This window comes from Oryctolagus cuniculus, chromosome 8 (assembly GCF_964237555.1).
Source record: "Oryctolagus cuniculus chromosome 8, mOryCun1.1, whole genome shotgun sequence".
NCBI lineage: Eukaryota > Metazoa > Chordata > Mammalia > Lagomorpha > Leporidae > Oryctolagus > Oryctolagus cuniculus.
The window spans coordinates 116,423,853-116,447,291 of NC_091439.1; the positions used below are offsets into that span (position 1 = coordinate 116,423,853).

Here is a 23,439-nt window from a genome sequence, read left to right on the forward strand (position 1 = left end):
AACACCAAAAAAGTTCTCCATTGACCCTATATAATCTCATTCAGCTACCATCCTGATGCTGCTTCCCTTCTCACGGAAGAACGTTTGCAGTTATGTGTTGTTGCCAAGCCATCCAGGAGACTGGAGAGGTAGGTTAACAGCCCTCTTCTCAGAAAAGCATTTGTAACTGCACAAAATGAGTAACAAGAAACAAACAAACCAAAGAAGCTAGTCCTATTGAGGCAGTCATCAATGCATTTTTACAAGATCTGGACATAGGGATGTGTGTGCTTGTTGATTTCCTTAGGACCCGTGACAGGACTAAAAGTGCTGTATTCTGCCTTAGAAATTACACCCAAATGGATCTGCAGTAACTCAATGCAATCAGAAACCCCTGTGATTTCTGCGGAGGAAAATACTGCAGCACTGCCATGGCTCTTTATCCACATTCATAAAGGAAAAAAACTGTTCCTTTTCAAGGATAAGTTAGTGGGAAAAAATGCAAATTTTTTTCCCACTTAAGTTCATAGACCTCCTGAACTGTAACCCTTGACCCCAGCATAGATAACCTGCTTGGATGTGGGGAGGGAACTGGTATTCAGGTCTCATTTTGCTTCTCTGTCTCTGGCCTAGGAAGGGAGCTCAAACCTTCATTCTCAAGGCCCTTTCAAAAATTATGGAAAATCTAAAACAAAATCCTCTGTGGATTATGGTTATTGGTATTTAATATATCATAATTGCATTTAGATGAATATTCAAATATTTTATTACCATTTAAAGTGATAATATTCCGTTAAAATCAGCATTCTATATTTTGTGAAAATAACTTTTCAGGAGGCAAAAATAAAAGAGTGTTGTGAATAATTTCATTGTCTTACGTCTTTGCAAATCTGTTTCATCTGGCTGGTAGAAAGGGCTGGTTTCTCACGTCTACTGCTGTGTTCAGCGTGCTCTGCTCTGTTGTCTTCCCCAAAGTCAAAGAGCAAACTCACAAAGGTGGATGAGAGAGTACACCAAGAAGTTCACAGAAAACAGAATTAAAATATGTGTTTTGCTACAAAAATTTGAATTCCATGCAGAGTTTTTCATAGTACTTATTTTCTGCTATTTTAAAAATATTTATTTAAATATTTATTTTGAAAACCAGAGTTACAGATACATGGAGAGACAGAGAGATCTTCCTCCCACTGTTTCACTCCCTGAATGTCTACAATGGCCAGGGCTGGCCGGGCTGAAGTGGGAGCTTCATCCAGGTCTCCCACATGGGTGGCAGGGGCCCAAGTACTTGGGTCATCTGCTGCTGCTTATCCCAGGCCATTAGCAGGGAGCTGGATCAGAAGTGGTGCAGAAGGGACATGGGCTGTGTCCATATGGGATGCTGGTGTCTCAGGTGGCAGCACTGCCTGCTACATCATGACACTGACCCTATTTTCTGCTAACTTTTTGAAGATCCATCCCATCCTATCCATGGATTTCAGTGGTTTTTTGTTTGTTTGTTTGTTTTGTTTTGTTTTTTGTTTTTTGTTTGTTTTTTTTTTTTGCAGCAGAATCTCTCATATTTTAATCTTATTTTCTACAAATGTTTTTGTTAAAAACTTTTTATTTAAAAGAGTCACAGAGAGGGAGAGGGAGCAAAAGGAAAAAAACTCTTCCATCCACTGGGTTACTCCTCAAGTAGTGGCAACAGCAGGGACTGGGCCACATGGAAGCCAGGAATTCCATCCTGTTCTCCCATGTGGAGGTGGAGGCTCGGGCACTTGGGCCATCTTCCACTGCCTTTCCAGGTACATTAGCAGGGAGCTGGATGGGAAGCAGAGCATCCAGGACTCCAATAGGTGCTGCAATATGGGATGCAGATGTTGCAAGCTGTGGCTTTACCTGTGGCACCACAACGCTGGCTGTTTCCCCAAAATTTGGAAGTGCACTTGTGTTTGGAAAAGAGGGACATTTTAACAGCCTACTAATGCAGTAGTGAATATCCTTCTTTCACACTAAATTTCGCCTAACAAATGGCTGTTTCTTGAAAGTTAGTTGCAATGAGGAAACCAAGCAGTATAAATGGACTTTCTACACTTCATTATGTGAGCTCTATTGATCTATCTTGCATTTTGAATGAAAGTTTGAACCACACGTGCTTGTTAGGGTGTCATGTATAGGACATTCTTGGGTTATTTTTTCCAAATGCTGGTGCAATATCATTAACAAATTGTAAAACATCTTTAAATAAATCACATTCGCTAATATCACCACTGATCTTTCCAGAAAAGTCCTTAAGTGTTAAGAAGTTATGTAAAGGTTATGCCCGAGATTCTAATATTTGCTTGAAAACACAGCTTTTGTCATTAGCAAAAACACTATCCAATTATTATTTGAGAATGCTAGATGATTGGGTTTTTTAATTATTTAATTAGATTGAATACATTTCATGAATAAATAAACATTAGGAACATAGTAATTTTTCCCACCATAACCACTCTCCCACTCACTCTCCCACCCCTCTCTCTCTCCCCTCTCCTGTTCCCTGTCCTGTTTTTCACTGAGATCTATTTTCATTTAACTTTATATACAGAGAATTAGCTCTATTCTAGCTTAGTATGAGAAAGAAAAAGAGAAAGAGAGAAAGGAAACAGTAATAATCACAACAGAACTGCTCCTCAATCGTCCAGACAAGGGCTGTTCAAAGTTATGGCATCTCAAAGGCGAGTTCCCTTTTTTCCCCTTTCTCTTTTCCCTTCTTTCCTCCCTCCCCCTTCTTTCCTTTTGGAAACTTAATTATCTTTAAAGAAGAACCCAAGAATGATACATCTTTTGTGAGCTCTTAGACATAACTATAACTTATGAGACATAAGAATATCCTCCACTTAATACATTAAAAGGAAGTGATTCTTGAGACCAAGTTTTACTATTAAGTCTCATGATGCAAATCTTAGAGGACAGAGGTCTTTCTTGGAAAGTTACTGCACAGTGACTCTTGTTGTTTATTTAACAATTAACACCCTTATGTATGACGGCAGTGATCACCTGAGGCTCTTGACATGAGCTGCCTAGGCTATGGAAACCTTTGAATCCACAACCTCCTTTAGTATTTAGACAAGGCCATAAGAAAGTGGAAGTTATCTCCTCTCTTCAAAGAAAAGTACATCCTTCCTTGATGGCCACTTCTTTCCACTGGGGTCTTACCCACAGAGATCCTTCATGTAGAACAATTTTTGCCCCGGTGTCTAGGCTTTCCCTGCCTGAAAGCTCCCCTGAGCTATTCAGCCAAACCAGCATCCCTTAAGAGCTGATTCTGAGGTCAAACTTCTACTTGAAATGATTGTCATTCTATGAGGTTGCTAAATGGACTGCTTCCCATGTTGGAGCATTCACTCTTTTTAATTATGTCTATTATTATTACCAAACACTTAGTCCTATTTATATGAGCACTGTAACACTTGATCCTATCTATATGGTCCTTTTACCACTTAATCCTATCCATATGATCTCTATAACATTAAGCTGCTATTTTTACCAGCCAGCTTAAGGGAATTTGGGAGCCCATTGCAAGTTTTTAAACTGTACCTTAGAAGTAAGTCTATATGAATGTATGCAGAATTATACTGCTTTGCAGTTACAAACTTCATACATTTCACAGCTGCAACTTTAGGATCTTGGTAATTCTTGCCACTGTGCCTACTCTCCCACCCACACTCTTAACCCCTTCCTCTTCTGTTTCTTATTCTCACTTTTATTTTTCCTAAGATCTATTTTTTTCTTTTTTAAAATATATATTTCTTTTTTAAAAAATCATTTTATTATTTGAAATGCAAAGTTACAGAGAAGCAGAGGCAGAGAGAGAGAGAGGTCTTCCATCTGCTGATTCATTCTCCAGGTGGACACAGCTGCCAGAGCTGTGCCAATCCGAAGCCAGGTGCCAGGAGCTTCTTCTGGGTCTCCAACGTGGGTGCAGGGGCCCAAGCACTTGGGCCATCTTCTACTACTTTCCCAGGACATAGCAGAGAGCTGGATTGGAAGTGGAGCAGCCGACACTCAAACCGGGCCACACCCACTACACCACAGCCCCAGCCCCTAAGATCTATTTTCAATTAACTTGATACACATATGGTTAACTCTATGTTAAGTAAAGAATTCAATGATTAGTATGAAAGAAAAATGGTAAGGAAAAATGATAAAGGAAAAGAAATTAAGTAAAAGCAGTTCCTCAACAGTCAAGAGTAGGGCTATTCAATGTTATTGCTTCTCAAACTGTCTATTGTTTTTAAGTAAATATCACCAAAGACCCAACTGTGAATATAGGAATACACAATGCTCAGATGGTCCCTAGAGACACATGCCATGTATAAAGAACCTCCCCTTCAGCAAGCAGGAACAGCAATCTCTGCTGAGTAGTGCAAGTTGTATGCTCAGCTGACGTGAAGAACAGTTTCCTCAGTGACCCTGATCTCATCTCACAAGCCCTTGAAGGAGTCCTCCTGGGAACTCACTCTTTGGGGAGATGGCACATAAGAAGTCCCCGTGGACTTGAGGCTGAGGGGGCACAGAGCAGGAAGCAGGTGGGCCTCAGAAACTGAGCATGGCCCCATCACAGACCACATCCTGACAGCCACAGGGAAGAGCCTTCACCATAGCGTGGCTTTAAAGAGGGCTCTCCCCGAGGACACTCAAAGGGGAAGCCAGCTCCACCAAGTCCTTGAGTGCCAGGCCTGGCACCTGGGATCCCGGTGAGCCACACCCTGGAGGTCTGATCCACAGAACAGTGAGGTGAATGGTTGCTGCTTTAAGACACTGAGTTTGTGACTCAGTGGTTGCCCCTTATCTGTGGTTTCCTGTTCAGTGGTTACAGTTATCTGTGCTCAACTGTGATCTAAAGATGGAATACTCCAGAGATAATTTGTGTGTTGTAAATTGTGCACTATTCTGAGTAATGTAATGACAGCTCCTATCATCCGTCTCCATCTGGTGTGCGACAGAAAGGTATGGCCAGTCCCTCTGTCCAGCACCTCTACACTGTATACGCAACCCACAAGTTGCATATACATATATGTACAATATATATGTAGTTATATGTATAATATATATATATATATATATATATATTCACCCATATGGGTGAAAAAGAGAAATACAGGTACACAGAGCTCCCATCTGCTGGTTTACTCCCCAAATGCTCAGTACCAAAAACTGCAATCAGGGCCTCACATAGGTGGCAGGAACCCAATTACTTGAGCCATCACCTGTAGCAGTTGCAGGCATTTTGAGAGAGAACCAGTAGATGGAAATATCTCTCATTCCCTCTTTATCTCTCTGCCTTTGAAATAATTTGTTGCAGAAAAACTTGTATGTCTTGTATAGTGAGATAATAAGAAAACGTAACCTAAATGAACCTTAGATCATAATGTAGAATCCAGAAAAAGCTATCCCCAGGGCAATTGACAGAACACTGTGCTGCCACATGCATTTCATGCCTGCAACACATATTTCTAATGGGGACTTTCCTCACCGTGGTCCTTTTCAAATTATCAGGGCAATATTTTAAATACTATGGGAAAGAGATAAAGGTTATAAACAAAAATTCAAAGATGATAGATTCTTTTCATGACAGAATAGTCAATATCTGCCTTGGACTGGGGCATGTGTTTTCTTATGTTTAATCAAGATTAGTAGTTAGGGGTGCTTGCTGGTTTTGGAGCAGCTGGGTCATCCCCACCCCGTGCTGGAGAGCCTGGCTCAAGTCCCAGCTCCTCTGCCATTGAAACAGCTTCCTGCTAATGTGCACCCTGGAAGGCAGCAAGTAATGACCTAGACAGTTGAATCTCTACTACCTTCACAGAAGACCTAGACTGAGTTCCAGGCTCCTGGCTTCCTCCTTTCCCAGCTATTGAGCGCATTTGGGACGTGAATCACTGTATGGAAGGTACCCTCCCTCCCTCCCTCCTTCCCTCTCCCCTTCCCCCCTCCCTCTCTGCTTTTCAAATAAAATGAAAAAATCTTTAAAAAATGGTAAACCACTCTGAAAACCTGTAATTCACACAACTGTTTTTAAAATATTAGGAATTTAATCAATGTGTTGATTTCTTAGCTATTATGAAATATTTGCTTTCCCAAATTGAAGACATCTGCATTCCCAATTCTCTGGACTCTTTGCTCCAACAAACCCCTACTTGCATCGCTCACAGCAGCGCCACAGCCAGCATGCCAGCTTCCTGGAGGGTTTTGGTGACAGTGGGAGGCAGAGAATGGGGCAGGCAGCTTTGGCACAGATTGTCAGCTACTATACGGGCTCCGAGTTCCCTGCTATTTTCTTCAGAGAGCACTTCTCAGAAAACTCCCTGTAATTAATTTCTCAAAAATGGCTTATGAGGGGTGTTCATTCAGAGAGAAATCTTATTACTCCCATGTAAAGAATTTACAATGCAGTCCTTTTTTTCACCACATTAACTTTGATTTAATATGTCATTTAATGCAATTAATGAAGCTTTTCCAAAAGCATTGGTGGGTAAACAGCAAAATAATGGTATTTACAAAATAAGAATAATTAAAAGTAGAGAAGAGGGAAACAAGTTTAAGCTGAAAATACCATCAGCACTTAGAAGTAAAGAGAAAATTCTGAAAATATGCCCCTTGTGCCAGGTACTACGTCACCATTGCTTGTCTTGCTATCACAGTTGAGGCCCGAAGGGCAAACTCAGGACCAAGTTGGCTCCTTGGGGTCTCGGTGTTTGGAGGTTTGACCTTGAGGGGTCATTTCACAGGGCTGAAGAGGAGGTTTCATCCATGATGAAGATGGTAGCACTGCTCCCACTTGTCCTTACTGTACCACTTGTGTTCTCCCTGCCCGCGTGCCCCAGGTCCCAGGGAAAAATGATCATTTGACAATTGAAATGGTTTTCTTTAGAAAATGGTACAGAGGCTAGAAAGAGAAATGGATGTTTTTAGTAGCGCACTCCTCCCCGATTATTCAAAAGGCACAGTTGTCAGCATCTCGCATTCCATGGGGCTGCTTTGAACAGTGCGAGGTGCTGAAAGCTTCAAGACCCTGCCCCTTGAAATAAATTTCCCAGGCTCCTGTGTACATGCAGACCGCTAGGTACCACTGGAGCTTCTCCACGGGTCACGGACGAGGCGTACGTTGTTATTCTTTTCACGAAATAAGGCTTTGCACCGATGCTGTGAGTTGTGTAGTGCTGCGAAGTGTCATTTCTTGCGAGCAGTCACCCCTGTGCATGGCTGCACTGCACAGCCCCAGCGTATGGTCTGTGGCAGGAGAAGCAAAAATGTACTGGATTTATCACTGAGAGCCCTTGTTGGGTCTGACAGAGCCCATTTGTGCTGGGGCAGCACTGATGCAAACAGCTGGCCCTGAGGCTGGTGTTCCTGAACAGCCTCCACCAAGCCTGACGTGGAAGAGGTGGCTATCATACCAGAGATGCCAAGGTGATGTCACAGCAGCTCATTCCCTCTCCGTTTTTTCCTTTGTGGACTTCATTGATTAGTTGAAGCAATCATTTATAATGATGCCAGTTTCTCTGTTGGAGATGAGGATGTTGAGACATGGCCCTAATTCTTTGCAATTTTTCTTAGGGGATTTATGTTTTCTAACCCAGCTGCTTCTGTGGGGTGAAGTTCAAGGAAAAAGCTGAAGATGGGGTGACAAAAATACTTCTTTCAATGCAGTCATCCACTGGACAGGTCTCCCTCTGGCACCAGGCAAATTACAAGCACATGGCATAACTCCGTGGGCCAGACATTGCATTTCTCAGCCCACTTGTGGGTTATCTCATTCATGGCAACACTATAAGCTAGATTATAATTGTCTTTATTTCACAAAACGTATTCAATTGAAAAGCAGTGTGAGAGGGGGAGAGAGAGAAAGAAAGGCAGTGTGTGTGTGTGTGTGTGTTTGTGAGAGACAGACAGACTCACTCTTCCTTACCTGGCTTACCTTGCAAGTGGCTGAAATGACTGAGGCTGGGCCAAACCAAAGACAGGAGCTAGCAATTGCATCCTGGTTCCAGGTGGGTGGCAGGGGCCCAAGTGACTCCCTCCTGGTCCCCATGTGGGTGGCACAGTGCCAAGCACTTGGGCCATCTTCTGCTTCAGCAGGATCACATTTAGATGGGATGCCATCTTCTGCTGGTGCATTAGAAGGAACCTGGATAAGAAGTGGAACATCCAGGATTTGAACTGATGCTGATATGGGCAGAGGTTTAACCTGCTGCACCACAACACAACCCATCTCTATTAAATAGCTGAAGAATCAGAGACTTAGGGACATAGTCAACCTGTCACGGTGACATCTCTAATAAGAGATCAGAATAGTGATTGGATCTCACTGCTAACTTCAGAAGTGATAGTGTGTGAGTGCCAGGCTTTAGCCTGATAGGAAGCTGGTGATTCCCTCTGTGTAAGCAAGCAGTACCCATTGGGAGCACAGCAGGTGCACCCACATGAATTCCATGAGAACAGCCCCTCTCTGTGGCCCATGCTGACCTGACAGCCTTCCCAGCCACTTCTCTAAGTGTGCAGAGTGCTTGGCCGTGTCAGTGCCTTGCTTGGGCAGGGGATATGTGTATTCTTGCATTTCAGAGTCTGTGAAGATGCTCTTCCAAATGTCCACCTTGTAATATGATAGAGGGCAGAAGGGAGCTCCACTCTGAATTGCACACCCACCTGCCTCCCTGTGTTCTTCCTTCACTATGGACAACAGGTACCAGATGTTAGCATCTGGGAATCCGCAGAATTCAAGCCCTTCCTTTAATTGACAGGGAAATCCAAGGCTGTGACTCGGTGTCTTGGCAGATTTCAGAAGCAGGACCGCAGCTCAGATCTCTGGACTTCAAGGACAATGGTCCTTTGACGGAAATGAACATTTTGCAAAGTTTGTCTTGCAAGTTAAATGGCCTGTGAGAACACCCGTGGGGAAATGGTGGAAAATCACGATAGGAGATCTTTTCAGGCAGTGAAGCACAGATAAGAAGGGTGTGCTAAGGGGCAGAGCAGAGTGCTGGCAGAGGCGGGTTATCCCGGACAGTGCTGCCCACGCCTCCCACCAGCCCCACACCCCTCTGTGGCCCAGCAGCACAGCTGGTGCCTTCCGCCTCACCTTTCCCTCGTGTTCATCCTTCTCTTATCTCCGGGTTCCTTCCATCCTCACTCTGTTTTGGAGAAATTGCTTAAAATAATGTCTTTGGAATAAACCAGTAAATCCTTATAAAGCTAGGTAGAATAATCTTTTAATCCCAACTTGTCCCAAGTTAAATTGGGAATGTTCTTTTGTCTCAAAATGTAAATCACAGGAAATGCATTATTTAAAGAGAGTCCCTGATTGGTTAAGCACACGTGGGACAAATAAAGTTAATTGCCTTCCTTAAATACAGCATTTTTCTGTAATTACCCTTTAAGTTGGCAAAGAATCCAATCACCAAGTGTTTGTGGGTATTCCCACACTAATTCTTCACATTTCCTTGACATGATTATTCCTGCAGTAATATAGCTCCCAATATAAAAGATTTCTGTGTTAATTTATAGTGATATTAAATGACATTAGATGAAAACAAACCCTGATAACAAATCAACAAGGGTTATAAACAATAAAACTATTGATATAATCAATTTTAGTGAATAAAAAGCTCATGACTTCGCAAGTGCAAAAGATCGTTTATAACACCAAGCTCAAACACGGAAAGGATATTGGTTGATTTAAACATAGAAATGAAGTTTTGATCATTTAGTTCCTAAAACTTGGTAGTTAGTTTTCCTCAAAGGTTGCTGTTTAAGGACAGCATAAAAATCTAGTAAAAATGTGGATGCCTGGTGTGAGTAGGCTTGCAATACAACCTAAGATAGAAGAATAAGCATTTCTACACTTTAAAAAAGATGTAGGAACAGGCTCCCCATAAAATAATGTATGGAATAATGATAGCAAGATGTAGCTCAAAGTATAAGCCAAGAAACATGTTAATTCCTTTAAATGCAAATGTCGTGATGTTTTCAACTGCCAGGTTAGTTTGTGTTTGTACACATACACACTCATACACACACACTGAACCTCAAGGTCGGTGCCAGTGCATTGTGACACAGTGGGTTAAGCTTCCACCTGTGATGCTGACATCCCACATGAGTACGGGTTTGAGTCCCGACTGCTCTACTTCTGGTCCAGCTCCCTGATAATGTGCCTAGGAAAGCAGCAGAAGATTGCCAAGCCCTGTTCATTATAGCCATTTGCAGTTAACCAGCAGATGGAAGATACTCTCCCACTTTCTCTCTCTTCCCTCCTCCTTCTCTCTCTATAACTCTGCTTTCCTAATAAATAAGTTAAATCTTAAAACACAAGGTTGGTGAAGGTGATGTTCTAAAGATAATCACATGCTCCTAGAAGGGTGGGTGGCACAGCCTGTCTGGAAATCAGCTTGGCTCCATGGACCAACTTCCTTGATGAACCATGATATCAACCTGTGAAAGTGACTAGCACGATGATGTAATCCAGGGGTGGTTACACACAAATGCAAGAAGTGGGGGCGGGGGGACACTAGGATCTTATAGTAAAGAAGTTCAATATATTATGACCAATAGGTTAAAGCAGTTTGAGGAAAAATGCTTACAGTAGTCAGGATAAATATATATTTACAGTTTTCTTTTTATTCTTAAACACCACATATGTGTCCCTACGTCAGCATCCCTATTATCTTACAGATGCAATGAGTTCAGGATTGGAAATTAATAATAAAAAGTGTAACAATGGTTATTTCCAGGTGTTCCCTTCAGGATAATTTTTAGTTTTTCCAGAATTTTTTGTAATGTCTCATTAATAAAACATATATATATATAAGATAAAAGCAAAATCAATGTTAGCTAGCTCAGTAAATATCTTCTATTACAATCATAAGATAGAGGTTAATAGATGTTTACTATGTTTAAAGAGTTGATTAATCAGATTCTGAATTTGAAAAATGTATCATTGAAAGATTCATTTACTAATGTGATTATTACACCATACAATGTAATGTAAATTTTGTGAAAATATAATTCTGATATTGCAAATTTGAATAAAATAAGCAATGTGCCTCATAGGATACAGGATTATCTTGTGGTAAAACAGCAGGTACTTGGGGCCTGCACTGTGGCACAGCTGGTTAACACCCTGGCCTGAAGTGCCAGCATCCCATATGGGCGCTGGTTGGAGACCTGGCTGCTCCACTTCTGATCCAGCTCTCTGCTGTGGCCTGGGAAAGCAGTAGAAGATGGCTCAAGTGCTTGGGCCCCTGCACCCATGTGGGAGACCTGGAAGAAGCTCCTGACTCCTGGCTTCAGATCAGTGCAGCTCTGGCCGTTGCAGCCAACTGGGGAGTGAACCATCGGATGGAAGACTTTGCTCCCTCTCTGACTCTCTTTTCTCTGTATAACTGTGACATTCAAATAAATAAATAAATCTCTCTTAAAAAAAAGCAGGTCCTAGAGTCTGATACCACCATCTTTGACAGTGGTGCTAATTCTTCAGGCTTTATGACTTAAAAGATGTAGCCTCATTTTAGCTCATTTTTGGTTAATATTTACAATAATAATGAAATCTTAAAGTTTTGGTAGAATTAACTAGGTTGTATATAGAGCACTTGGTGCAGCATCAAATGTGTAAAAATTTTGAAAGTCTAATATTGTAAAAAATGATGCTTTCTCATTAGATTATGATTTTTGTACTCATTGAGACCAAGGGAGTCACGTGGAAAGTGTAAACACTGATCAACAACACTTAGCAACACTTAGCCTTCTACCAGAAGGAAGAGGAGCCCCCAGACAGGGTGGGGTTGGCGGCAAGGGTTGGGAGGGTGTTAAGGAGAGAGAGCGTGACTGAGCCAGGGCCTAAGAGGACAATGCAGATCTGACCAAAAGATTTAACACCAGGGACTCCCAGCTGACCTTGATGAGGGCTGCTTTCAGACTCAGCAGAGAACAGGGAGAGACGCAAAAGGCAGACACTTAGCTGAGACTGTCCTTCCTCAGCCACAGAAGAGCAGAGAAAGCAGGCAGGAGCAGCTCAGGAGGCTGTGAAAGGTTTCTGCTAGTTGGCGTGCTTGTATTTTGTTGCTGATTGGTTTGGTCTGTGCTATGTTTTAGGTTATAAAAATGGGAAATAGAATAATATGCATACACATATAATTAGATTGATCAAGCAGAAAAGAAAATTATGCAGAAGAGGAAAATGACAGAGCCATGTTTGTAAAGTGACAAGGACTGATGAAGACCTGGATGCTCCTTCATCCACTGTCCAGGCCAGGAGAGACCAGAGTCGTCATGAGCCCTGCTGGGCTCCCACATGAGCTAGGCAGTCTAGCAAATAACAGAGCTCAGGAAATTGAATGAATGCTGGGCCATGTAATGAGTCTTGGGCTACTTACCTGTGGAGGTACTAGGATAGATTTTAAAAATTTAAATTAATACTTTAATTATAACATGATCTGAATAATGACCCTTCCTAAACATACTAAAAATACAATCTAAAAACATGTTTAAAAAATCAGGGGGAATAACTTGATCTACAGATAAGACAATTGAGTATTTTGAACGCAATTCTAATATGATAAACAATTCATAAAGGATGATTGCATAAATGTTTCCAGAAAAGTTAACTCTATAAGAAGTAAAGGAATATAAACAATTGAAATTCCTTTAAGTGTACCATTTTTGTGAATAAATGGAAAATATTCACAAAACTTTGAGATAATCCCAAAGTACTTTGGTTTTCATTTTTTTTTTTTGATAAGGAAAACAGAAAAATTTCCAAACAGTCTGTGAGCAACAGAAACAACAAAAATCTGAGAAATGCTGTTATGTCCCAACACAAGAATTAGTGACTATAAAAACAGAATTTTAAATACAAATCATGTTTGTTATTATAGAAACGGAATGCACAAATAAATATTTGTAGCTTATGGAATGCAACTGTTTATCAGATTTAATACAAAGCTATTGATATAAATTGTAAGTCCAAGTAAGATAGAGAACAAAAGTCTGACAGAGAGGAGACTCAGTACACGGAGGGGGTTTAGAAAGTTCACAGGAAAGCAGAATTCAAAGGTAAGATTATTTTGGTGCAAAGGGATTTTTAATTTATGTATATTTTTACTTTTTTAAAAAATATTATTTATTTGAAATTCAGAGTTACAGAGAGAGAGCGAGAGAAAGAGAGATTTTCCATCCGCTGGTTCACTCCCCAGGTGGCTGCAACTCCCAGTGCTGGGCCAGGCCGAAGCCAGAAAACAAGAACTCCTTGCAGGTGTTCCATGTGGGTGCAGGGGCCCAAGCACTGGAGCCATCTGCTGCTTTCACAGGCACATTAGAGGGACCTGGATCCAGAGTGGAGCAGCCAGGACTTGAACCAGCACCCATATGGTGTGTTGGCATTGCACGTGGCAGCTTTATCTGCTATACCACAGTTCTGGCTTATTGCTTTTTAATTATACACAAATTCATGCTCTTCATATGCATGGATTTCAGAAGATGGGGCACCAAAATAAACTTACCTTTTTAATCTGTTCTTACACAGACATTTGGAATTGGCAGAGAGTGGAAAGAACTCTTATAAGACTAAGAATTTCCAAGGGTTTTACTATTGTTGCCATAAATTTTAGTGAATATTTCCACCTAAGTGGAATATTTTAGCTTAGAGAAATATTGGTAAAATTATGATAATCTGATGAGTTAAATAAAACATCAACAAACAGAGCTTCTATTTTTTAAAGATTTATTTATTTATTTGAAAGGCAGAGCTACAGAGAGGCAGAAGCAGAAATAGAGAGAGGTCTTCCATCTGCTTGTCCACTCTCCAAATGGCTGTGATGGCTGGAACTGGGCTGATCAAAAGCCAGGAGCCAGGCACTTCTTCCTGGTCTTACATGCAGGTTCAGGGGACTAAATTCTTGAACCATCTTCCACTGCTTTCCCTGGCCATAGCAGAGAGCTGGATGGGAAGTGAAGCAGCCAAGATTCAAACCAGTTGCCCATATGGGATGCCAGTACTGCAGGCAGTGGCTTTATCTGCTACACCAAAAAACCAGCCCCAGAGCTTCTATTTTAACCCATTTATTTTAAAAACCAAAATTTTCAAATCCAATATAGTTGGTATGTACAGATGAAACCATTTCCTCTGTGGATATGAGCTTTCTTGTGAGCTGCTGTTTTTGCATTCAGGAAATTAAATTTGTTGCAAATAATTTTACATTTTTTATTTATTTGAAATGTTCTAAGCTTGGTTGGTAAACACAGTTATGGATGCTGAGTCATGTCCCTGGTAAAGGAAGTTTAAAGAGATATTAAGAGCAGAAGCCAGGACTTGATTCCCTGAAAGAATGAAAGGTACTGTGGACCTCAGGGATGTTCAGAGTCCTCCTGCTGCAGGTGAGGGAGTAGATGCTGGGACTACCGGGAGGAGCTTCAGTAGGGGCAGGGACAGACAGGGCAGCCCCTCCTGCAGAGACGTGGGAGAGACAGAGACAGCAGATGCACCAAGTGGAACAGTTGCACTCATCTCATACTTTGCTCTGCTTTCTAGAAATGACAATGAAAAACCAAAGAACTGTGCAGCAGTGGATTTCCCAAAGTTTAGTTAATTTTTAAAAATTTTATTTAACGTCCCCCCCCCACCCACAGCCATTGTAATCCATAAGCTGTACTTTGGAAATTTATATTCATTAAATAAAAGTTAAAAAAAAATTTATTTAAGTTACACAGGTTTCATGGTTTTCATTTAGAATATAAGCTTCATGTTTTTCATTTAGACAGATTTAGGAACATAGTGATACTTTCCACCCTACCCGCCCTTCTGTCCACCTTCCTTCCAATCCTCCTCCCTCTCCTATCCCTACTCTTAATTTTTATAAAGATCTACTTTCAGTTTACTTAATGATCTTAAAGTTGACCCTACACTAAGTAAAAGAATTCAATAAATAGTATGAAGAAAAAACAACACTGTTCATCAACAGAAGAGACAAGGACAGTAAGAAATCATTGAATCTCAATGTGTCCATTTCACTCCAATACATTACATTTTAGGTATTTTATTAGTTACCTCAGATCAAGGAAAACATATGGTATATGTCTTTTTGGAACTGGCTTATTTCACTAAGTATAATGGTTTCCAGTTGTGTCCATTTTGTTGCAAAAGACAGGATTTCATTTTTTTTAATAGCTGAATAGTACTCATAATACATATTTACCATAATTTCTTTATCCAGTTAACAGCTGAGGACATCTGGGTTGATTCCATATCTTAGCTATTATGAACTGTGCTGCAATGAACATGGGGGTACAATAATTCTTTCATATGTTGATTTCATTTGGGTAAATTCCCAGGAGTGGGATGGCTGGATCATATGGTAGTTCTATATTCTTATTTCTGATATATATCCATACTGCTTTCCACAGTGGCCATACCTGTTTACATTCTCACCAACAGTGGGTTAAGGTACCTTTTCTCCCCCTCATCCTCACCAGCATTTGTTGTTTGTTGATTTCTGTGTGACAGCCATTTAACTGGCGTGAGTAAAACCTCACTGTGGTTTTGATTTCCATTGCCCTGTTGGCTAGTGATCCTGAGCATGTTTTCAAGTGTCTGTTGGCCATTTGAATTTCCTCTTTTAAAAAAATGCCTGTTTAAATCCTTTGCCCATTTGTTAACTGGATTGTTTGTTTTGTTGTTGTTGAATTTTTTGAGCTCTTTATGGATTCTGGATATTAACCCTTTATCAGTTGTGTCATTTGCAAATATTTCTCCCATCTGTCAGTTGCCTCATCACTTTGTTGAGTGTTTCTTTCACGGTGCAGAAGCTTCTCAGCTTGATGTAATCCCATTTGTCAATTTTGGCTTTGTTTGCCTGTGCTTCTGGGGTCTTTTCCAAGAAGTCTTTGCCTATGCCAATGTCTTGCAGAGTTTCCCCTATGTTCTCTAGTAATTTGATGGTATTAAATTAAATCTAGTAATTTGATGGTGTCGGGTAGTAGATTTTTGTCTTTGATCCATTTTGAGTGGATTTTTTTTTTTTTTGAAGAGACTGTCCTTGCTCCAGGGATTGATTTTAGCTTAGTTGGTTTAAGATGTGTGGATTGATTTCTGGAGTTTATATTCTGTTCCATTGGTCTACATGTCTATTTCTGGCCAACAGCAGGCTGTTTTGATTAGAACTACCCTGTAGTATGTCTTTAGATCCATTATTGTGATGTCTCTGGCTTTGTTTTTGTTGTATAACATTGCTTTAGCTATTTGGGTTCTCTTATGTTTCCATAGGAATTTTAGCATCATTTTTTCTAGATGTAAGTAGAATGTATTTGGTATTTTGCTTGTGATTACACTGCATCTGTAAATTGTTTTCAGTAGTATGGACATCAAAATGAGACTGATTCTTCCAATGCATGAACATGGAAGATTTTCAAACCACCTTAAGAAAGCGTGATTTAACCTAACTTCTGACAGATGACAGTAAAAGCAGCTGTATAGATAATGGTAATGATACAGTGTAGGTAGTTATTGCTCTGTTTTTCAAACTTTTCTACTTTTAAACTGAAAATACTTTTCCAAGAAATTGCCATCTCCATATTTTTTTTTTTAAATAAGAGCTGGCAGCTATTTGGACTTCTTTGGTTTACGTTTTTGTTTTGTGATAAGAACGCTTAAATGAACTCTCTCAATAATTTCCCAATATGTGATGCTTTGCTTGTACACTAGATGTCTTGGAGTTATTCTCACCTGGCCTTGTGTACCCTTTGATCAACATCTTCCAAACATCCCCCTGGCCCATGGTAACTACTGTCTATTTGGAATTGTTACTCTGAATTATTGAGACAGTATCTTAGTGTGTTTCGTTCTATTTAGCATGTCCTGAGGCTCTATTCCACCCAAAAACAAACCAACTCACCAGGGAGCAGAAGACAAACCTAAGAACCAGGGAGATGGGGACAGTGTCTTGGAATAGGGAGCAGAGCCACCGCCGGCAATGCAAGCATACCTTCTGGGCACCGCTTTGAGTCCTGGGGGCTCCACTTCCAACCCAGCTCCCTGCTGACGTGCCCGGGGAAACAGGGAGGATGGCCCAAGTCCTTGGGCCCCTGCACTCACGTGGAAGTGGAACACCGGGAGGCAGCTCCTGGCTTCAGATTGGCTCAGTTCCGGCCGCTGATGCCATCTGGGGAGAGAACCAAAGAATGTAAGCCCTCCGTCTCTGCCTCTACCTCTCCGCAACTTTGTATTTCAAATACACAAAATAAATATTAATTAAAAATTAAAAAAACATTCGGGGCAGGGGCAGGGTGCACCGCGACACCATCTTAGTGAAAGACCAGTGATCAAAAGTACCCCTGCTGGAAATTTAATTTAAAGTCCCAGAGCTCACGGAATGTGGGAATTCTGGTTTCCACATGGCGCCACAAAGCTCCCCAGCCCTCGCCCTCGCCCTCGGCTTGCGGAGCTCGGAGCCGTTTTCCCGTTACTCCAGGCGGCCTTTGATCCGAGTCTCACACGCTGTTGTTGGCACTAGGTCTCCGGCTCGTCACTCGGCACGATTTTCATCCTTGCGAGTAACTTCGAGATGAAGCTGCGGCCGCAAAGCAGCCCAGGTGTCGCAGCTGCTGCAAACCGGATGTGACGCCACGGAGGGCGTGAAGGCGGGAACGAGAGCGCTGCCTTGTGGTTGGCCACCCGCGCAGTCGGGGGCGGGGCGCGAGCATGCGCAGGAGGGCAGAGGCCTGTGCGCCTGGAGGAGGGAGCCCGGGCGGAGATGGCGGCGGCTGTGGACGGTGGAGTCCCGGCCCCGAGGTGCAGGTGCCCAGCGCAGAGCGTGGGGACATACCGTGTGTAAGCCCGCACAGACGGGCTCCCTCGGACGCGGGCTTGTCGGTCTGCTGGAGGGGCCAGCGGCGTGCGGGTGAGCAGAGGGCCAGGGTGTCCCCGAAAGGCCGCTGCCGCGCGGGCTCCCCACAGGAGTCTCCCCGCGCCCACCGTGAGATCCCCCGACGCGGGCACCGCGGGCCTCGTGTTCTTCACTGTAAGCCACACGGAGGGGAAGAACCCTCCAGGGAGCGCGGCTTCCTCTCCCGCCCTCATTTCCCGGGAATGCCCGGGCCAGTGCTTGTCTGACCCAGCCCTTGGCCGATAGCCTGTGACTGAATGACCTGGACCCCGCCCCGGGCGAGCCCTCAGGTCCGGTACCGCAGAGCCGGGCGGCCCTCACGTCGTAGAAGGGCCGGGGGCTCGCCTCACCCTCCCTGTGCGAGGGTGGGTGGTCTCAGCCCCGAGGGCACAGTCCGACCCAGCCAGTTCCTGCCGAGCTCGCTCCTGATGGCCAGCGCCCTGGGCAGCCGGGGCACGGCTGCGGTGGTCCTCCTTGTGAGGGTCCGGCCACTGAGGTTCGGGGTGTGGAGGCACCTTGTCAGGTGCCTGCCTGGAGTCCTGCAGATGAGACTCTTGAACCTCAGGCCGGCCTTATCGGGTGGTGCCCAGGAGGGGCTGTGGCTAACCCGGGCTCGCTACGCTCACGCCAGGCCACGGAAACGAGGGAGAGGGTGAGAACTGAACACTCGCAGAGTAGCTTCCCCTCCATCCATGTCTGCTGTCCGGGGCCGCACTGATGCCGTCCAGGGCTCCGGCTCCACCCCAGCTCCCACAGCGCCATTGGCTGCTGCTCAAGGTCCTGGTAACAAGGCCCAAAGGTCCCCGTGTCCATGCTCACCTGCATGGACACACCTGAGCCCTTGGAGGGCACCGTCCTCACCTGGGGACTCCTCGTTTGAGCAGTGAAATGGATACTTGAATAGATGGGGTGATTGAACTGCTTGACTTTTGAAGCCATTGTTCTATCCTGTGTCTTCTGAAGGGACTTCCTGGTCATTGTCTCCTTGGGGGAGATTTCCCACAGTGAACGCTTGGTCATGAGAACAGCTGTCAACACCGGTGGGAGGGGATTGCTTTCTCTCTGGATTTAAACGTTTTTTTTATGAAAGTGGAAACCAGGAGCTGGCACTGTGGCACAGTGAGTTAACACCCTGGCCTGAAGCGCTGGCATCCCATATGGGCACCGGTTTGAGACCTGGCTGCTCCACTTCAGATCCAGCTCTCTGCTATGGCCTGAGAAACAATAGAAGATGATCCAAGTCCCTGGTCCCCTGCATCTGCGGGGGAGACCCAGAAGAAGCTCCTGGCTCCTGGCTTCAGATCGGCCTAGATGCGGCCATTGAGGCCAATTGGGGAGTGAACCAGCAGATGGAAGACCTCTCTTTCTCTCTTCCTCTTCTCTCTCCGTGTAACTCTGACTTTCAAATAAATAAATAAAAATCTTAAAGTGGAAACCAGGAATCAGTTTTCATTTCATTTGGAAAGAAAAATAACTATTAATAAATTTAGTGATAATCAGATGGTTTTGTGCCTACTTGGTCTCAGTTATGTAGGCATAATCCATGCATTTAATTCACTCATCCCTGGAAAGAGCATGTCCTGTCCAGATGCATCAGAATTCTGATTTTTGATCCCCATCTCATGTTCCTCTTGCCCAAGCAGGAAGGGTTGGAGGTTGTGGCTCTCCCTGAATAGGTATGAATACCCCTGGGAGCGCCTGCTGGGCCACTGGAGCAGGGTGGAGAACAGGTGGAATCCTTCAGGGCTTATAGGGCTGCCCAAGAGCTGATGGCAGGATCCAACCCCACTTCCTATTTTCTTGGGCCAAAGTCATTTCTACACCAAGACCCTTGAAACACATGAGTGCACAGACACACAGTGGCACGGCATCACACCACCTGGTGCCTTGCCAAAGACAAATCCAAGTCTAGATGTGGATGGGGCAGAGTTACATCACAGTCCCTCCACACTCTTCCTTGCTTTTTTACTTTCATCTGCTTTTAACAAACCATTCTTTGTCTACATACTCCCTACACACACACACACACACACACACACACACACACACACTACTTTCGTTTAAGGAGAAGCTGCCTCATCTGAGGAGCATGCCTAGAATCCTGGACCTGAGGCCCCGGCACTGCCTGTGGCCTGCTGGCTGTGGAAGGGCTGGTGCTGTTTCACACGGCATCTGCAGCACTGAGAATGTACTGGTCCCAGACCGGCTGCAGCAGTAGTCCACCTGCTAAACCCTGAATGGGGAAATGAGTGCATGAATAGGCGGATGAGCACCCTGCATTCTTATCTGACATTTCCGCAAGTGCAGCAGAAGCTGAGAGCTCTAGCACCGTGATATATTGAGAGAGCCATGTGTCTGAATGCTTTGTAGAAACGACAGAGATTGTGAGTTTTCCATTTCTCGTGATAGAAGGGCCCGGATGTGGTGGGTAGATTATAAGATGCGTTAGTTTTAGCTTCTGACACTGCTGTGCTAGGGCCCTGCCACTTGTGGCCTTGCAGTAACTATATACAAACTCTCGTAAGTCACTCATCACTCACTTCATGCCATTAGGCTCTCAAGACTGTCCTGTTTTCAGGGATTGCTAAAGGTGGTCTGACAAAGTGTTGGGAGGAGGAACCTGGAACGGTCTACCTCTCTCACATATTAATGGTTGAACTTTTTTTTCCAGTGAAAAAGGCAATTGAGCTGAAGTCAAGAGGAGTGAAGATGCTTCCCAGCAAGGAAAGCAGCCACAAGAACGCTGTGTGTAAGTCTGCTGTCCTTACTTCTACACAGAGCTGAGTTCTCTATTGTGGGTGGGCAGGTGGCAGGGGGACAAGGGACAGAACGCAGAGATTACTCCAAAAACTGCTGGTCCCACTTTACCTTCCTTCTCTTCACTGCCTCTAAACGTTGCCTGGGATAAAGAGTGCCCTGGTGACTCCATTGCTCAGTCTATCTCAGTCTGTGTGCCCTCACCATGCTGCCTGCGACTGAACCTTCTAGATCCCTCTTTAGAATAACAGATGCTTTCAGAATCCCGGTACCTCCTCCCACACAGACCTGCACATAGACCAGGCGGATTTTTCTTTATAAAATACAAATTTAGTTTGTCATTTCCCCATTGCAATGTTTTTGACCACTCATTTCTGAAGAATGCAAATGCAGGAGCTTTAGGGCAGGGCCTGTGTCCTTCTAGATAAAGCAGGATCTGGAAACAGGTCCCAATTGTCACCCTTTGCTGTGCTAGAATCTATGGATTTGAGTATGGATGGCGTCCTCTATAACTGCAGTCCTGCGCCCTCTCCTTGCCACCCCTGTGATTGGTTCGTTCTTGGACCCCTTAACCCCTTACCTTCTTGGGGCCCTGATGGTGCTTCTCAGTAAAGGTGTGATCCTGTCTTCAAAGCTGCACCATGCAAAGCCCCTGCTTCTCCTGCAGGTGTGTGTAGTGTGCCCCGGTTTGCTCCCCAGTGTTGGTTCTTGGGCTGTGTGGACTGATTTTGCTGAAGCTTCACTGGGAGCTCACCTGTCCTTCTGAGTGGAGACCCACAGGCCCAGGGTCCACCTGTCCCTTAAGGAGCAGGGTGCATCTGGACTGCAGACTGTATAAGGCCTGCAAAATCATTTGATCTGGCTCACCCGAGGTAACCACAGACAAGAGTCAAAATTCAATAAATGTATAGCAGACTAATTTTCCAGTTGGCAATTTTGTGTGGCCTGTGAGTGATTTATCCACAGGGCCATTGGCAGAAAAAAGGTTCCCCACCCCTGTGACTGGAGATCCACAGCCCCACTCTGGAGATGCTAGGTGGGCTGGCTCCCAGTGTGGCCCTTACTCTGTGCCCAGATCTTCCTGAGCTTCTCCTGCCCCTCCCTGGTGACTTCTCCTGTGGCAGGTCCAGGCTCTTGAATCCCCGTAGCACTGCCTGGCACTCAGTAGAGGCATAAGATATGGGAGACATCTGCATTCCCTAAACCCACTGGCTCTATTTTCGTGTGCATGGCATTTTTGAACTCTGTGAATGGTTTTATCCATGACAAATACTCTGTTAAAATTAGTGAATAAAAACAATGAGAACCTGTTGGGAGCCATGTTGGACTCCCCTGTGCTGCTTTCTCAATATGCCTGTTTAGGGTTTCCTGCCTGGGTAATGTTAGTGTGTTGCTGCTGCCTGGGGCTTTGGGAGCTGAAGACACAGACCCCACTGAGATATGGCCTGCAGGGGCTAGATCCCCAAACTCAGGTCCATCCCTGGGGCCCATGTCAGCCCCTCCTGGAAGTCTGATCTGTAAGGCTTCATGGTGAACTGCTGCTAGGGCCCTTCTGGGAAAAGTAAAATCGGAAAGGATGGAAGCAACTGAGACACAGAAATGAAAGAGTGGAACTTAAAAAAATACAGTTTTAATATTTTATTATTATTATATTTTAGTTCAGGAAGTTCTCTAGAGGAAAGATGTAGTGTTTATGATGATTTTGAAAATGATTTTGGTGATTAAAACCCTGCTGAAGTGATCTGAAATTCAGCATGGAACCCTGGTATTCAAGCAACATCAGTCCGATTCCAGGTCAATTGGACATTGCATTAACCTGGCAGGTTAACACCCAGGCCAAGTGTTTTTGTAGGGAGTGCATTACTTCTTCCTTATGTGAACCTGGAGACAAATATATAATAACTTGTTTGGTATTATAAAGTGTTTTGTTCTTTTTCCTAATGATATTAAACTATTTTGGCCAGAAATAAGAATTAGTCATTAGAGAAAATGAGTAATTCCAGAAACTGTCAGCCCTGTGGGATCAGCATTGCGGTCAGTTGTAATCATTTAGTCCTATGAAAGGTGTGGTTGAGAAAATCAAGTGAATTGTTTCATGGAGCAAGGGACAAGGGTTTGAAGTCAGAGAGAAAGAGACTCAGTGGCTGTGAAAGTACGGTCTTAAACAAGTCCAGGGTTCATCGTTTATAAAGTTAAAACAGTCGTCATTTTCTAGGGTCATTAGGCAGATGAACCGAGGTGTTTGCAAACTGCCCATGTTGGCCCCCAGTGAGTGGGCATTCTGTAACCGCAGCTGGGAGAAACATCTCCACACAGAAAATAGACAGAAGTGAAGACTCTGAGTAGAAGTCACCTGAGTTTCAGTGTCACAGCAGGTCTACTTGGTGGGAGCAGAGGTGAGATCTGGGGAGTGGAGGTCACTGTCTGGGGTGCAAGACTGGTGGAGGGAAGTGGCTGCATCAGAACACATGCCTGGACATGGCGTGAGCCCGCAGGTTTGCCTCCATGGACCCCAAGTTCCCGTTCCTGGCATTGTCACTTACATTCTTAATAAAGGTGGTGGCACTTGCTGCATAGGTTTCTGTTGCTGACATGACATGACTTTTTTAAAGGCCCCTTGGAAGTACTTAGTAAGTATGTTTGAGTAAATAAAAGAATGAATGAAACATACAGATCCTCTCATGTGTGCCCGTTGATCTGAAGAATCTCTTGTGAATTCTGCTTTGGAATCACCAAGTGCTTCAGTCCTTCCAACCAGTTTTGATTTCCCCATCACCAACAAGCCCTTGTGGTCCCTGTTATTAACATG

General features: G+C 43.8%; 1 protein-coding gene and 1 long non-coding RNA gene across 4 annotated transcripts in view; one reads left to right on the forward strand and one right to left on the reverse strand.

Moving 5' to 3' along the window:
- The window catches only part of LOC127487372 (uncharacterized), a 29,724-nt gene extending 12,308 nt beyond the window's left edge, over positions 1-17,416 (reverse strand). The window contains exons 1-2 of the long non-coding RNA XR_007914194.2: positions 17,358-17,416; positions 17,084-17,150 (exon numbers count right to left, since the gene is read on the reverse strand). This is a non-coding gene — a long non-coding RNA (uncharacterized lncRNA). The remainder of the gene's footprint in view (positions 1-17,083; positions 17,151-17,357) is intronic.
- The window catches only part of CSMD1 (CUB and Sushi multiple domains 1), a 2,053,194-nt gene that overhangs the window by 1,305,530 nt on the left and 724,225 nt on the right, over positions 1-23,439 (forward strand). For 2 of the 3 annotated variants that reach the window (XM_070047233.1, XM_070047234.1), the window contains exon 7: positions 20,545-20,622. In XM_070047233.1, the coding sequence (XP_069903334.1) occupies positions 20,545-20,622 (78 nt within the window). Of the gene's footprint in view, positions 1-17,531; positions 17,889-20,544; positions 20,623-23,439 lie in introns of those variants that run through there. The other variant, XM_070047235.1, reaches the window with a different exon arrangement.